Below are 17,819 nucleotides of genomic sequence, written 5' to 3'. Positions count from 1 at the left end.
ACCATTTCGCTTCCAATTAGGCATGCCATGTCATCACTTTGTGACATTCCCCCCTCTTGAAAGGATTGTAATCGCCCTCGATAATGCTTACTGTCACAAGCTGCTGACGTGTCAAAACCCTAAAGAATGGAGCCAACTTGCAGATGCTGGCTGAGAGGCCTAAACCCTAAGAGAACAAGTAACAGAAGAAGAAGTCCTACCAACTTATGGGACCCCGTCCGATGGGGCCCCAAGTGACATAAAGGATTAAAATAAAGCAGAACCTGCACACACGCAAAAACAGATGACGTGGCAGATTTTCGAAAATTACGTTGGCATGATGACGTGGCAGGCTATACGGATTTCCGCGTTTTGCGTTGGCTGATGACTTGGCAGGCTGTACGGATTTCCGTAAATTACGCTCGCAGCTTTTGGCATTGCTTTTTGGACCAGAAGCTTTTGAGTTTTAAAGGCTTTTGACTGTAACTGCTTTTCAGGCCAAGGGCCTTTAAATATGAGGTTAGGGCTCATTCTCTGGCATGCTTCTTGGAGAAGGTGCAGAGTCTGGAGTACCGGCTTGGACTATGTTGATGCAATATAAAGAAATACCGAAAGGGGCGCCAAGGATTGGGGCCAATACTCTTTGGGGTGGAATTCCGCCACTCCGTGTCGCGTATCGTCTCTCTTTCAGTTCAGTTGTAAATGAAGTGCTAAAAGTTTGTTCAATCTGTTCTTTTCTATTGGCACGTGGTGCCCGTCTTGTGACACCTGCAAACATAAGCCAGAAACTAGTTCATTACACTGACTCTTGAGTACTGAGACACTACACAACACATATCCAGCACTTTCACAAAGACGACAATCACTGAACATTCAAATCACTACCCCCGTCGAGATCTTAAATGAGAGTCATGATTTATTGTAACGTATTTAGCAATCACGACCAAATCTGTCACTGATCTCTCGCAGATGTCTTGATTGACTAAATCTTATGACTATCATGTCCATCTCATCTCCCCGGAGAACAAAACTGAAATGCTGCACTCATTTGGTCTTTCAAACATGCACTCAAACACTACCCACATGAGAGAGCACATATAACAAATTCATTTCACGAATTCCCATTTCGAAGTACTTCTTTCTTGAAGTCATCCAGCATAATACTGTCAGCCACTCAATATCCCTCAAAATCACGAAGGAGCGGAGTAACTTCCCTCTTGTGCAGTCCCGGATGCACTAGATTCAACCCACTTATCTCCAGGAACTCTCGACATAGTCGAAGCTAGACCAAAACCTCAAGGTAAAGTTCTAATATCTGAGGAGTATCTACTAGGTCCTCCTCCTCCATCCACTTCGCATCCAACGCCGAATAGTTCTTGAACTTAACTAGGAACTGTCGTATCACTCTCCTTTCCTTGTGAGCCAGTATCTATTTTGGAACGAGAATCTCCTCGGTCTCTTCCACTTCAGGTTGCTCCTCGGGCTCCCTGTCCACTCGTACCTCACCTTTAAAAGGTTTCAACAGACTCACATGAAATGCATTGTGAATCTTCCACTTCAGGTTGCTCCTCAGGCTCCCCGTCCACTAGTACCTCACCTTTGAAAGGTTTCAACAAACTCACATGAAATGCATTGTGAATCTTCCAACTATTTGCCAACTTCAATCTGAAGGATACATCATTCATCTTTTCTTGAATCTAAAAAGAGCTATAGTATCACATACTCAGCTTCAAAAAGCCGCTCCTTACCCTTTCGTTTCCTTAGGCGTGCCTTCTCAAACCATAAAAGCACCCAATCATTCTCCTTCAGCTGCAAGTCACGTCGATGCTTCTCTTCTGCCTTCTTATGTCGTGCTTGGGACTTCTCAAGAGCCTCGTGCACCTTGGTAAAAGCACTATCTAGATCCCGTGTGTATTGATCTGCCTCAACAAAATTATCTTATCTTTGGTGCTTAGAAAAGGTGGAACCTTCTTAGCACCCTCGATTACCTCAAATGGTGCCTTCCCCGTTGACGTTTGAACCGTGTTGTTGTAGGCAAACTCTACAGGGAAAATACTTTTCCCATTTAGCCTTTTGATCCGAGATATATGACCGCAACAAGTCCAAAACCACTGAATTGGCTATCTCAAATTGCCCCTCAATCTGTGGGTGGAACGAGGACAAGAATTGCAACCCCGTGCCAATGTTCTCCCAGATTGACCTCCAAAACAAACTAGTGAATTGGGGATCTCTGTCCGAAACAATAGACTCAGCATACCACGTAATCTGAAAATTTGTGAGACAAACAGTTTTTCCAAATGTCAGGCTTAATTGTCTTCTTTATCGGAATGAAGTGAATTTGCTTACTAAATTTGTCGTTGACTGTCCAAAATGCCATTATGCCTACTTTGAGTCTAAGGTAGATAAAATATAAGTCCATTGCTATGCTTTCCAAGGGTTGAGAAGGTATGGGTAAAGGTTGTAGAAGACTTGGTGCCTTATGCTTGTCAAACATGACCTTTTGGCATACCAAACAACTGCGAACAAACTCGTCCACATCCTTTTTGAGCCTCAGCCAATAGAAGTAACGCTCGACACCTTTCAAGGTAGTATCCATGCCGCGGTGATAACCTTTGTCACTCTGTCATAACCTTTTCCCTCAATGGTTGTGTAACACACAACATCATTTTCCGCGTCAGATAACCTTGCCGTAGGAATAGCCTACAACTGTCTCCCCACTCTATGTCTGGTTAACGATGTCTGCAAAACCAGGATCAATGGCTACTGATCTATCATGTCCTCGAAGCTTCTATGATGAATCGCCCAAATAGCCAGAACCAATGGCTTGTGAGACAACATGTCGGCCACTAAATTCTTTTGTCCCTTAACATGGACAATGTGGAAATGAAACTGTGACAAAATATTAGTTCACCGCGTCTGCTTTTCTAAAAGCTGCTTGTAAGATAGGAAGTAGCGTAAACTCTGATGATCGGTGAACACAGTAAAATCAGCTCCAAGTAGAAAATCTCGCCACTGTGTACGAGCATGACTAACTGCCAAACGCACTTTCTCGTAATTCTATGCGGCCCGTTCAGGACGTGAGAACATCCTACTCTCATAAGCTATAACATGGCCCTCTTGCATCAAGACTGCTCCCAAATTGCGACCACAAGCATCGCTATAAACCTCAAAGGGCTTTTGCAAATCTGGCAAAGCCAACATTGGACCCGTTGTCAACTTTTCCTTGACAGTTCGAAAGGTTGCAATTTCCGACGGTCCCCAAGTAAAGGGAACCCCTTTCTGATTCAACACATGCAATGGAGAAGCTATCTCTGCAAACTTTCGAATGGACCGTCGATAATAAGAGCACATACCAAAACAGCTTCGAACTTCATAAACATTTTTCAAATATGGCCAATCACCAATAGTCTCAACTTTGGTCGGGCCATCTTTACACCTTCCGCTGTGACAATGTGTCCCAAGAAGTGTATCTCTAGCGAGAAAAACTCGCTCTTTTTCCCATTTACTATCAATCGATGTTGTCTATGCCTTGCCTCGCTCTTGGAGAAGACGATGATGTCGTTGAAAAGAGTGCCCACAAATCTATACTCTCTGAAAATCCTCTTCATCATGCGGTTGAACGTAGTTGAAGCATTCATGAGACCAAAGGGCATCACCAAATCCTCGTACAAACCAAAAGACATCCTAAAAGTTGTCTTGTAGACATCCCCATGAGTAATTCGGATTTGATGATTACCACTCTTCAGATCAATTCTGCTAAAACAAGTAGAATCCTAAAGTGTGTCTAGTATATCATCGATCCTCGGAATAGAGAATTTGTTTTTGACGGTGATTTTGTTGAGAGCTCTATAGTCAATGCACATTCTCCAAGATCCATCTTTCTTAAGAATCAGTAACACAAGCGAACAGAATGGTGAAATACTGGATTGGATAAGACCCATCTCAAGAAGCTCTTTCAGTGGGTTCATAATTTTCCTCTTGCTTCTTTGGAATCCTCTGATGATCTTGCATCAAGTTCCCTTAATTCGTCGGAACCCTTGGATGCGCTACTATCTGATTCTCATACTGTTCTAGAATCCTATGATGATCTTGTCATCTAGTTCCCCCAATTTATTCTCTTTATTGGAAGACTCTTGCCCTGATGAGGGTGGGCATTGCCCTGTCCATAGGATAAGTTAATGAGCCGGCATGATCCTTGCTTAGCATGTCCCATAAGTCTTTGAATATCGTTAGACTTCTGTTCCAAACAATACTTTCGAGTCTCTTTTTGGCAAACCTCAGCCAAACCCGCTCAATCTGGTTTCTCAAAGTAATCTTCCAGAGACACTAGCAAATAAGTATCCCAAAACCTCTCGCAGTAGTCATCCAATGTATCTTTCTTAATCATGCTCAAGTGATGTCAATCTGTGATGACATCTCTTTCATATTCGTTTGATGTCCATGTTGACGTGAAAATTATCTTGAATTTTACCTACGATGTAGGTGATTCTCTGCATAACAACATAGTATACCACCACGTCTGTGCAATCCCTTTCAAGTAAGATGCCGCCCTTCACACCTTGGAGTGTTCCATGAACCAACCTTCAAAAACGGTGATGTCAAACTGCTGTGTAAACTCAAGGCTCGATGGGTGTCTTCGTAGCCTGAAAACGTCTCAAGCCTGACGACCTGACCCCCTTCCTTGAACTCCTTGGTCTTCTTGCTCACCTGTTCACTGTCAGAAGAGGACGAGCTCTCCTCATCCGAATTGCTAGATGGCCTTCCATGCCTTCTAGACTTTTTCAAAAATCTGCATTTCTCGCTTTTTCTCCCCTTCTTCCGCCTTTTCGTATCCTCTCTGGAGGTAGAGGACGACGAACTGTCGGAACTCTCACAAGAGAAAGAAAAATCAGAGTCGTCCTTGAAACGAGCACGCTTCTTGGATTTGCTTGCCACCTTGAAACTCGACTTCCAGCCCAAATAGCCGGGGAAATCCACCGATTTCCTCTTCTTCCGAGAGTGCTTCAAGCCTTTCATTATCTAATTCATCTTCTGGTCAAGAGCTCTGTCCAGCTCTTTCTGCGAGTACAACTTCTTCTTTTTTGTACTCGTCTGTCCTTTTAGCCTTCCTCCCAACCTGAAGGAGAATTAATGGCCTCACACCATATGGAGTGAATCTCATCAATCGAGTAATTTTTCAGGTGTGTCGCAAATCTCGGGTCTCTAGAGTACTTGATCGCTCTTTTCACACACGTCTCGACCTGCAGTTGACGCTTGTACTCCACTCAAGCAAACTTTTCCGCCAAAAATTTGCCCAAATCTTCATTCTTTTCTTCAGCTCCCGTGCCGAATTTCAACTTTTCTTCATCCTCTCCCTTGAGACGTGTTATCTCTGTCAGCTTCTCCGCGACAACCCTTGTGTAATCTAGGGTTCTTTATGGCTTATGTCCTTTAAGATAGAGCGATGAAGACGAGAGTGATGCGCAATGGACGGAGGGTGGGAGTGGCTAATAAGTCCCAGGTCGAGACACGAAGATTCTTTCACAAACAAAAATCTTGACTTCCTTGTCAGATTCTCTTCAAGAACCTGTGTGCGCTGCAAAAGGGATCAGATCCTCCGTAGAAGAAGAATCATTCTGAGATCTGATACTGCGGTTACAGGCTTGGAAACTCCAAGCAAGAAAACAATAGCAACACACGAACAAAAACTTCAAAATCACTGAATTTTAATATATATATATATATATATATATATATATATATAGAGAGAGAGAGAGAGAGAGAGAGAGAGAGAGTCGACACGGCATGGCAGAGTTCCGCGCCAAGAAGCATTGGCCCCAAAGATTGACGCCCCTTTCGCTATTTCTTTATTATTGATCACACAATAGATACCTGTCCCTCTTGCGCAGAAAAAGCGACTTCCGTGCTTTGTAGTCTCGCGATCTCTTGCGTCTTCTGGCGGCAAAGTCTTCTCTTGCTGGCGTTGGCAACTCCCCCTCTGAGTGAGGGCATGTGATGCTTTTATAGCTCCCTCGCCATGGCAGGAATAGCTGAGTGGAGGCTGTTCGTGTAGAAATCGCGACGTTTTTTTTTTTTAATTACTATTCTACCAAAAATAGAGAGAGAAATCTCTGGCTGGTTTTGTTGCTTTATTTTCCAGGTGGCTGCCCACTTATTAAGTGGGCGGCCAGCATATTTTAAAATTGGTCTGAATCTGCCCAAAAACTCGATAGAACCTTCTAAGTTAAAAACAATGCTTTTCACAGCACTTCCCAGGCGTCCCTGGATGCAACCACATCCACATATGTAATGCAACCATAGATTCCTCGCAAGAGAGCGTCTGTTCTTCCTAGAAAACTTGTTGAACTATTCCTCTTTTTAAGAAAAGCTTCTCAGAACCCATCTTTATTCTTGTGCTTGCGTCTTTACGCGTATTCCTCTTTCCAGTTTGGGTTTCATGCCAGACCAACGAGATATTCCCTTACCGATGCTCCCGTCACCCCATCACGTGACGCATCAGGAATATTCGTTTCCCGGTCTCTCCTACCGAACTAACGGTAAAACCCCTTCACGCTGCTTAAGCTAATTCCTGCTCGGTCATCCACTGAGCATCTAGAGTAGAATAATTCTTAAACTTTACCAAATACTTCCCGGACTTAAATGGCCGCTCCTGATGATGAATGATCTGCTCCGATTGGAGTATTTCTTTTGTTTCCTCAACCTCAGGAGGTTCCTCAGTGATAGGCAGACTTGGAGGCGGTCCCACATATGGCCGGAGTAAACTAACATGGAAAGCATTGTGGATCTTCCAATTAGATGGTAAGTTTAATCGGAACGTCACATCGTTCACTTGGTCAATTATCTTAAACGACCCATAATAGCGATTGGAAAGTTTTACCTCTTTCCCTGTATGAGTCGCTTGTTTCTTTAGTCTTGCCTTCACAAACTTGAGTAAGACTAATTGACCGACTCTTAAGTCCACATTCCTTATGTGCTTGTCTACAGCTTTCTTATGTTTTTCCTGAGAACGCAAAATTGCTCTCTTAACTTGCCCGTAGGCGGTTGATCACGCACAGGTAAAGGTTGGAGTAACCCAAGCGTCTTATGCCGATCGCACTTTCCTTCTTGGCAAACCAAGCATTCCCCGACATATTGGTCAATGTCTGCTTTAAGGCTTGGCTAGAAGAAATGTGCTTCCATGATTTTTTTTCTCAATGGTTTTGCCACGCAAATTGCTTGGTGGTGATAGAAGTAACCATCCCGAATAAAATAGGGATATTCATCCTCTCCATTCTATAAATTACTCCAAATGGAGGAGAAGTCTGGGTCGTTTGGAGACAACTCTGGAAGTGATTCCAATTCTTGGTGATACACAGAGGTAACTGCATTTACCCTATGCCGTCTAGACAATGCATCTGCAGCCACATTCTTACTCCCAGCCATATGAAGGACCTGGAAGTGAAACGTGGACAACAAGTTGGCCCATCTAACCTGCTTCTCAGATAATTTCCGTTGCGTAAGAAAATACCGCAAACTTTGGTGATCGATTTTGATCACAAAATCTGCTCCTAGAAGATAAGGCCCAGGTGGACAAGGCATCGAGGCATGCAATTCTCCATCCTTAAGCCGTCTACATGGGCTTCTTGGTTAAGTACTGCATTGATTAAATCACCTGAAGCATTGCAATGAACCTCGAGTAGTTTTCTTAAGTCTAGCACTATCAACATAGGTCCATGGCTTAATAGGTACTTTAGCCTATCAAAGGCACCTTGTTGTCTCGATCCTCACTTGAAAGGGATCTTCTTCCTTGTTTAGGTCGTGGAGTGGTCCTGCTAATTGAGCAAAGCCTCGGATAAACCTCCGATAGTAGGAACCTTCGATAGCCAAAATGTTTCATACATCGCGTATTGTCCAAGGAGTTGGCCAATCTTGCACGACTTGGATCTTTGAGGCATTTATTCTCACTTGGTTGTGTGAGACTATATGGCCGAGAGAGTATATCTCAATGAGGAAGAACTCACTTTTCTTTGCATTCACATGCAAATCATGCTTTCGCAATTCCTGAAACATTATGTCCAAGTGCTTCCGATGTTCCTCCTCGATCTTTGAAAAGACAAGTATGTCATCAAAGAACGCTCCTGTGAAAGCTCGATGTGAGCTGAAAATTCGATCCATCCTTCGATTGAATGTGGCAAGAGCATTGGTCAAGCCAAACGTCATTACCAAAAACTCACAAAGTCCAAAGGTTATGCCAAAGGGAGTCTTATGGACATCCTCAGGGGCTATGCGTATCTGATGATACCCGCTTTTTAAGTCAATGCGACTAAAGATGCTTGCTCCCTGCAACTTATCAAGGGTATCGGAATAATCTATGCACATTCAAAACGTGCCGTCTTTCTTCACGCACCAGTAGAACTGGAGAGCAATAAGGCAAAGTACTTGGTCGTACTAGACCTTTTTCCAGAAGCTCGTTGACTTGCTTCAAAATTTCCTCTTGCTGAGTAAGACTGCCCCATAAAGGGGGTAGGTTTGGGGGAGAGCTACCTGGTACGAGATCAATATGATGATCTTCCGGACGTTCCGGAGGTAGCTTGTCCGATAGAGTATCCGTAAAACAATCTTTATATTTATCAAGAAATTGAAACCTTCAATTTCCAAACTAGAGAGCGAACCCTCATTAGTTTTATCTCTTTCACGTGCAAAAATCAAGTAAGCAAAAACGCACTTCTTTATTTCCTTCTTAATGGAGATATGGCTTACAATAGGGAATAGCCAATCCCCTACATCAGCAAAAAATTTTAATGTTCTTGCCATCATGCTCAAAAGCGAGGGTCTTTTCTACATAATCTGGGACCGGTTGCATATGGTAGTGCAATGGCATACCCAAGATGATATCACATCCCTCGATGGGTGCCATCAAAAAGCATTCGCGGTCCTTGTATTCACCAATTCGAAGATTGAGTTGTCCTTGCACTAGGTGGTGCAGTGTAGCTATCTAGATAGTGATCAAGTCTACACGGATCTGCCCAAAGTTTTGTCCACCTTGGGCCATGTAGCGAAAACTACAAAGTCGAGTGTTGTTTATATGACTAATATAAAGCATCCTCTGTAAAAACCTCCTGTAGTAGCTCACAAAAGCCAAGGGACTATGAAACCCCTCAGCCGAGCCTCCAGAATCATCCGCATCCACTCTTAACATTTCCTGATGATGAACCCCAAAAAAGGAAGCGGATCTACGGCACAACCAAACTGTAAGAGAGGCAAGGGGGACCTACTCACTATCCACCTCAAAAGCCAAGGGACGGTACCAAGATGCACATCTCTCTTACCAAACCAACTTCCCTACAGCCTCTCTAAACTGACTCTCAAACAAAATCTGCAAACTCTCTGATCTCCATGAAGTAATTGGCCTCAACCATTGTCTGTTCCTTTAGGGTGTCAAAAACAGCCTCCCTCGTCCAAAAGGAGTCATCGTGTAAAACCTCCACTCTAAATTTGATCGTGGGAGCCCTCTTTGGACGAAGGAAAATGTGGTGTGTTCCTGACAACTGCAAGAAAAGCATGTCAACACATAGTGGCACACTCCTCTGGAGATCTCCAAGGACAAACTGCAAAGAAATGAGCTGGCAAGATCTCAGACATTTTCTGGAGATGCAAAGCCTGTTGACTAGTCTCAACAAATTGCGAGGACCCACTCTCTTGCTCTCCCTGAACACTCTGCTGTGAGGGGCACTTGTGACTGAATCTCCAAAAGATCTAAAGCTTGCTGGCCTGCCGTATCCTGGGGTAGCTCAGTTTGCTCCTGAACTACTATCGACGACTAATCCTCCTCTATCTCTCTGTCAAACTGCCTTGGAGTATCTTGTCTATCCTGGTCTAGTAACCTCTCCTCTGGAGGTCTGCCTGGTGGCTGCTCTACCTCTGCCAACCTCTCTCTCACTATCCTTCTGTAGACGAGAATAGGTTGTGCATGTACCTATCTACCTGTCTGTATCTGTCTCTGTCTCTACGTCTGTACAACATTGTGCTGCTGCTGAGCACTCTGCTGTTGCCGTCAATGCACACGGTCCTGAGACTGTGCAACGTTCTGTGGGGTCTGTTGTGACTGAGAGGGTTGTCTCCTCCTCCGAGCAGTCAGTCTCTGTTGTCGCCCTCTAGGGCAATCCCTCATCAGGTGCCCCATCTCCTGGCACCGTAGGCACTGGTTCTGTCTGCCTGTAACCACAATCTTCTGTGAGTAAAACACCCCTTTGCACTCAAAAGTGATGGCATCTGGAAAGAATGTGGAAGGGGTGTAGCCACCTTTATAGATGGCATAGATGTTTGTAGCTTCACTGAACGAATAAATGGTATGTCAAAGACAGAACCCATCTGCCTCAGTATATCTGGTAACCAAAACTGTTCATGCAGCTCTGGGAAGATAATTTTACTGGATACTTTGGAACCTGACATCTGTCTTCAAAAGCAGTAAGTGTGAAATCCTTGTACCACGGGTGCAAAAACCCAATCTGTCTCCGAAGACGAGAGGAGTGCGGCCGACGACTCGAGAGGCAAGTTCTTTTGAAGAGAAAATAGCAATGAAAGTACCTTTGCCTAGCAAGATGATGTCCTCGACTTTGCCCTCATCTGAACCAGTAAGAGTGCACGAGAGCCACTCTCGGATGTTGACTCGAGCGTAGGAGCAACCCACTAAGCGGCCAACAGCCCCTCTTTGAGAGACGATGTTAATCCGGGGGGGGGCAAGGCAGGAAAAAGGCGGGCAGGGCGGGGGGGAGAGGCGGGGCAAGGTGAGTAGGGAGGTAACGGCAGGGCACGGTTTGATGGGGTGGGCCAAAGGTGGGCAGAACAGAGTAGGGAAGGGCTGGGAAGGGCGACACGGGCCTGGGAAGGCGTGGGAGGCAGAGCGAAGCCAGCGCGCAGGTTGGATGATGGCGTAGCAGAGCTGCGCAAGGTGGGACAGGGCAGCACGATGGTGGGGATGAGGCGTAGCAGGTCTGCGTGAGGGCTGCGAGGGCAGAGGAGGTGGCGCAAAGGCTTAGGTTTAGGGTTTCGATGCAGGCATTAGGGTTTCGACACGAGCAGATTAGGTTTCGATAGGGTTCGCGTCATCTCTCTCTCTCTCTCTCTCTCTCTCTCTCTCTCTCTCTCTCTCTCTCTCTCACACACACACACACACACACACACACACACACACAAAGGATATGACCAGCTGTCACATAAACTGAGACAGTCAAATCAGTGAACTTATCCACCGACTTTAAGAATCTGAAAAGGAAACAGTAAGAAATCTTTTATTCCACTGAGACTTCTGTGATAACATAAGGACACGCACTTGAAAATTAGGAAAGAACATACGTGGCATTCGTGGTCCAAGCCAAATCTTGAACAATATCTAATGCTGCATGCAGTATAAACTGGTGCTGGTGAGCTGCCTCTTCCTTCTGCACAAGTTAAGAGCAGAGATTGGCACAAAAACCAAGAAAAATAAAGCAGGTTACTCACCAAAAGTTTCATATTAACAAGCTCAATCAATATAATATCAAGCATGCTAAATACTTGATAAAAGTTTAATCATTACAATCTAGTGAAGGGTGGATTTTTGGGTGCAAATCTGGACCATTGGAAAAAGCTTGTCGATTAATGCCACATGACAAGCTAATGATAAATTTTTTAAAAAAAATTTAGGCCCTTGTGAGAGGGTGTTGACATTTGTGTGCCACTGTCTTTAAAGAGGGGCATTGGGCATTGAGTTTTGTGTCAAACATTATTTTTTATGCCATTGGAATATATGCATTGTTACTCTTTTTTTCAAAAGAACATAATATTGTATTTTGACACTACATGTTTAAAATTAATAGTGTCACTTTCTTTTTATTAGGAAATTCTCTTCAATAGCCTTATGCAGGCCATAGTGAATTTTCACCTTGTTATCACTAGATGTAAATGCATTGCATGCATGAGTACATCAGTCCACTCGAGTAAGATCAAAATGCATAACCTTCTTCATAGGTCAGTGCGTTGCAGATTCTCATTTCAGTCTTTAGCATACATTAAAGAAAAACCCTACAGCATATACGATGCCTCTACAGGCCAGGTAGACAAGGGCGTACAGATAAGAGAGTCGTGACTAAGCCTGAAGTATGCTATGCGCGCTCAATCTGGCATAATCTTCAAATTTGATCATGCCACATTAAAATCAGATGGTGTAGCAATGACTATTGTATTGGCTTCAGAAGATAGAGTTTCTTTCAGTATTAATGTTTGACATAAAGCAAATTAGGCGTCTACATGGTGATATCATTGTAGCCAGCACCTGCGCATGACCCCTTGGATCAATTCATTGAGTGCTGGTTGCAATAGTTTTCGGTCGCAGTTTCTTGCATCGAGGCCTTGTGTGCATACGAGTGTGCTGCTGTTACAACTGTTGTGCATGGCCAGTTGCAGCTGACGCAAGTTTCGCAGCCAAGAGAGAGGACTTCGCACCCATCTAGGGTATCACATCCACCTGCCAAGCCACCTTGCTAGCTGTTGCCGCTCACCTCGTCCAGGGTTGCCGTCACCAGAACAACCTTCTGCAGCTGCCAACACTAACAGCAGAGCTGCTGTTGCTGCCACCATAACACCCGCTGTCCAATTTTCCATTGCGCTAGTGTTAGAATTATGACATCTCTAGATTGGTCCAATCAGTCCATGTATCTCCCAGGGATAGGGGTGAGGAATGCTTTGTGGCTGTGCCCAGCCAAAGTGAGGTAGTTTTCTCATGTGGGGATTTTATCGCCATGTGTAGCTCAAGGTTTTGATTCATTCCGTGGCCACATAGGCTCCTGCAGGTTGGGAGTATTTTTCTCCAGCCTTGGCATTTTTTCCCCCTAAACTCTAGGGGCCCTTCTTGCCCTTTCTCCCACTTTTTTCCTCTTATTTGCCCCTATTTTATTACTCCGTGGGCCAGCTTGGGATTTACCCTATATAGACAGCAAAGGGGGTACCACCTTTGGAGACAGCAGATAGAGCCCAGCAGGGGGGCACCCTATTGGGGCAGCCCCTAGGGGTGTAGATCGGTCAATGACAGCCCTGCAAAGGCATCTTCCTCAGTGTTTTTGGCTCAGCTCAGTGGTGTTTTCCAGATCTCCCCCAGCATTTTTGTTGGGCAGCACCAATGTTAATTTGTCAGATTATCCTCTACCGTGCAGTTTCCTCCTCAGGGCAGCCTCATGATCATGCACTAGCAGAGTTTCTCATCCAAGATTCTAGATCCAGATCAGATCTCGCTAAGAGGAGACGATGCTCTCAGAGCACGTTAGAGGTGGTACCCATGTGGATGCCTTGCAAGTGGTCTCATGTGCAGGAGCAGCTGGCAGTAGCAATAGCAGTTGTGTGTACCTTGGGTCTTACCATCGAGGGCCTGTTGGATCCATGCCAGACCACCCTTGGTCACTTGTTTTAGCACTTTGTTATCAGCATGGAGAGCCTTTCCCACATCTCTCTCTCTCTCTCTCTCTCTCTCTCTCTCTCTCTCTCTCTCTCTCTTTGGAAAAAGTCAGGGCTGTATATCACTGAGTACAATATAATCCCCAGCGGATGCCAAAATAGCCTATCACGTGGGGTGTACAAGCTGAATGCAATTACTCCATCGACTCTTCTTCCTCGACGTGCCTCCCTCCTGCCCTTCAACCTCGGCCTCCATCTTTCCATTGCTCCCTTCAGTCCAAGCTACACTTTGGGTCTTGTTTTTTAGCATTTGCCAGTCTCGCCCATTCTTCATGGCGGCTATGCCGGTCTCGAGTGCTCCTCACGGCGCTCCATCACCACTTGCCTGTCGCGTGGACTACACTGGCGACCTATTGTCACGCATTGACTCCAAAGTACAACACTTGGCTCAGCATGCCTTGGTTGGCCGGATAATTCGACAGTCTTCACCCCGATCTTCTATACGTGATTGGTGTCAGACTGCATTGGGCACTACTCAGGGACGGACGTCCGAGCTTACACTCCTTGGCAGAGGCATATTCATGGTACGCCTTTCAGATCCCGCCATCGCCTCAGCTCTCCTAGCTCGCTCTCCAATACTCTCTGATCGCAGGATGATATACTTGACGAGGTGGTATCCCGAATTTTCCACCGAGGAGTTTGACAATCGACACCTTATTCCCAGATTCCCTCTGACGCTCTCCTTCCCAGATATGCCTCTCCATTTTATCAATGATAATCTCCCCCAGATGATTGCTGCTCATTTTGGCACGATAGTTCCAGGATCCTGCATCTTCTCGTCTGGCCCACCTCGCATTCAGGTCTTGGTGTTTGGGGATACTTCATTAATCAGAGACGCCATCCTGGGACCATGCCTCAGAACAGTTGGTATGACGAGGAGTGTAGAGAGACAAGAGCACAGCTTCAGAGAGAGCTTCTCCTAAGGGTCATCAATCACAGAGAGTCTCGGATAGCCTTCAAGCGCCTTGTGCGACGGAAGAAATGAGCATTCTTGAGTAGAGACTCAGGAAAGGCATGGCGTCTCTTTCATGAGTACTCCCCTCCCCTAGTGATTACTTCTCCTGATGTGTGGGGTCAGTATCAAACATCCTTATATACGGTTCTTGGACAGACACCCCTTCCAGATCCTCCTGAACCATGCCCATCTACGAGTACCTTCTTTACCACTCAGATGGTAAAGACGGTCATTGACAGGATGAGGACCAGGAGGGCATATGATCATGATGGTCTAGTAGCAGAGCACTTTATACATGCTGGAGATATGCTGGCAGAGGTTCTTGCAGTTCTGTTCAATCGTGTCATGTGTGAGGGTCCTGAGACTTGAAGACTGTCTACTATTGTGCCCATCTTCAAGGCAGGTGATCCTACGATGCCTGGAAACTACCGTACTATTATGATTGGACACACATTGGCACGGTTGTATGCATCTATCCTTGAGCAGCAGTTGAGCAGATGGCCAGAGAGTGAAGGCATACGAGCAACCGGACAGGCCGGTCTTAGGAGAGGCTTCTCTACTCTTGACCATATTCTGACACTCGGAGCCATCATTGAGGAGGGTAGGGCCCATGGGAGATGGATTTATTGTAGCTTTGTGGATTTCCACAAAGCATTTGACATGGTGCCCAGAGCAAGATTGTCGCGCAGACTACACAAGATGGGAGTGCCCATTCAGTTGATTTGGGGGATCATGGCTCTATACATATCAGTGGTGGGACATGTACGCACTTCCTCGACTTCCTCGCGGGAAAGCATCTACTTTCTCGAAAAGCAATCCCGCTTTCTCAAAAAGCATCCGTTTTTCCTCAAAGTTTCCTCCGAACCCATCTTCATTGAAGTGCTTGCTTTTCCTTGTGCACAATACCAACACAGTTCGGAATTTCCTCCTGACTATGGATATTCCCTTTCCGATGCACTCATCACCCACCTTGTGACGCATCAAGAATACCCATCACCTAGTCCTTTCCTACCAAACTTACGGTACAATCTGCTTCGCGATGCTCTATGTCACCCATCCTATGACGCATCAGAGATGTCCATTCTCGGATGGTCGGATACTTCTTTCCGATGCTCGCTGTCACCCATCCGATGTGACGCATCAGAAGCACTCGTTCCTGGTGGCCTTACAAATATTCCCCAACACAGTTCGGAATTTCCTCCTGACTATGGATATTCCCTTTCCGATGCACTCATCACCCACCTTGTGACGCATCAGGAATACCCATCACCTAGTCCTTTCCTACCAAACTTACGGTACGATCTGCTTCGCGATGCTCTATGTCACCCATCCTATGACGCATCAGAGATGTCCATTCTCGGATGGTCGGATACTTCTTTCCGATGCTCGCTGTCACCCATCCGATGTGACGCATCAGAAGCACTCGTTCCTGGTGGCCTTACAAATATTCCCTTTCACAGTGCTCCCGTCATTACTTTGAATGACGCACTAGGAATACTCTGTACTCGCATGTCTCCAGTGAGAAAAACCCTCTCATTTAAAATTCCAATAATTCATTTAGAATTATTTTTCCTTGGTGTTCCAAGCAAGAAAACCCTCTCACTTATAAATCCAATAATTCATTTAGAATTATTTTTCTGTCAGATAAAGCCAATTTAGCAACAATTGGAGTGAAACAAGGCTTTCCATTGTCTCCTACTCTATTTGGTATGTATAAAGATGAGGTTTCTGATTGCATTGACAGAGAGAGTGACAAAGGTGCCCAGCTTGCAAGGACATGGATTCCATTGTTGTTATATGCTGACGATAATAGATATTGTGTTGATCTCCAACTCACCGAAGGGTATGCAGCGACACTTGGATGCATTACGTTGCTTTGCGGAGGATAGTGGATTGTGTGTAGACCTTGGTAAAACCAAGGTTATGGTGTTTAACACCACAACGCAATGGATCAAGAGATCAGCACCTACATTCACTTATGGTCAGGAGACTATGGAGTACACAAATACATACGCTTATCTTGGGGTAGTCTTCACTGGGCCAAAGTTTTCTTTGAAGAGAGCAGCAGAGACTAGACTGACCAGAGCGTATGCGGCCTTGGGAGGATTGGAGAGGATGTGTTCGCAGGTTCAATTCCAGGAACCCCAAACAAAGCTCTGGCTCTTTGATACCTTGGTAACTTCAGCTATGCTCTATGGGGTTTAAGTTTGGGGACCCTCTGTGGGTCAGGATGGGTGGAGAAGTATGGAGAGGCCCTTGGTATCTATGATCTCTAGGCTGATTAGAGCCAAGGCCTCTGCACAAGAGTTTGGCACGAAGATGGCTAGCATCTTCTTCAACTCACAGGGGATGGGTTGTGATTCGTCCCAACTATATGGATACACATCTATTTCATGGGTTACGGTGTGCCATTGGTCAGATACGGACATTTTCACACCAGCTTGAGATTGAGACTAGTAGATTCAAAGGGATACCAGCAACTAGCAGGATATGCCGTCTATGCCATACAAAGCCAGAGACGGAGACACATTATATATGTCAGTGCACAGTGTATTATGAGGTACGAGGTCGCTTCCACTGTCTATTTAGAGAAGGCTTCGGACCCTTCTCAAGAGTCATGAGCTATCAAGACCAGAGATGTGTTGGCTTGTATCTACTTGAGTTACACAGACACAGAGATAGTTTACTGAGGAGATCTGGAGAGAGACAATCCCAAAGACAGATTGCTGATTTCTTCACACCAAACATTAGATAGATAAAGGAGCAACCACCATTGCAAAGCTCAGCCCATACTCACACCCTCGCTACTCTCATTGACCGAGCGTTGGAACTAGGGAGATCAAGACGCCCACGACTGAGGAGAGGAGCTTCACAACATCAACGGAGACTACAACAGAGGATTCGAGCTATACTATCTCGACATCCAAAGTACAGATGAGGGTGGATCCATCACCCATTGTATCTTTCTCTTGTATTTGGCACCCATTGTATCAGGGATCACACATACCCCACACAGTTCAAGCTAGTAGCACTTTTAGATTCATTTTAGTATTTCTTTTTTTTTACTCAGACATGGTACCAAATTTACATGTTTGTAACGGATTGGTCTCATAGGTCATTTTGGCCTTTTAAAGACATTAATATATCATTTCATTTCATTTCTCTCTCTCTCTCTCCCACACATAAAAAGCTTCTCTCACATTAAAAGTTGGGCTTGTCCCATCGATATTACTTGAAAAAATATACATGAATGTTCAGCCATAGCCATAATACATGATACAATTGGAGTGGAAAAACCCCTCCAAGGATAATACATGACAAGGGGAAAAACTCCAGCAAGCACAGAGTAATGTGAAAGAATGGATAGGTGTGAAAGTATGTAAGGGAACAATAAGGGGAGCCATGTTGACTCCATAGA

The 17,819-nt window shown here is 45.1% G+C and overlaps 1 protein-coding gene across 2 annotated transcripts in view; it reads right to left on the bottom strand.

Moving 5' to 3' along the window:
• Nucleotides 1-17,819, bottom strand: part of LOC147461862 (SNARE-like superfamily protein) — a 118,981-nt gene that overhangs the window by 55,532 nt on the left and 45,630 nt on the right. For both annotated transcript variants that reach the window (XM_086509333.1, XM_086509332.1), the window contains exons 3-4: nt 11,314-11,399; nt 11,163-11,223 (exon numbers count right to left, since the gene is read on the bottom strand). In XM_086509333.1, the coding sequence (XP_086365459.1) occupies nt 11,163-11,223; nt 11,314-11,399 (147 nt within the window). The remainder of the gene's footprint in view (nt 1-11,162; nt 11,224-11,313; nt 11,400-17,819) is intronic.

This window comes from Adiantum capillus-veneris, chromosome 3 (assembly GCF_014529385.1).
Source record: "Adiantum capillus-veneris isolate H3 chromosome 3, ASM1452938v2, whole genome shotgun sequence".
In the NCBI taxonomy this organism is placed as follows: domain Eukaryota; kingdom Viridiplantae; phylum Streptophyta; class Polypodiopsida; order Polypodiales; family Pteridaceae; genus Adiantum; species Adiantum capillus-veneris.
The sequence above is the reverse complement of the archived record's forward strand: the minus strand, read 5'-3'. Positions and strand labels throughout refer to the sequence as shown.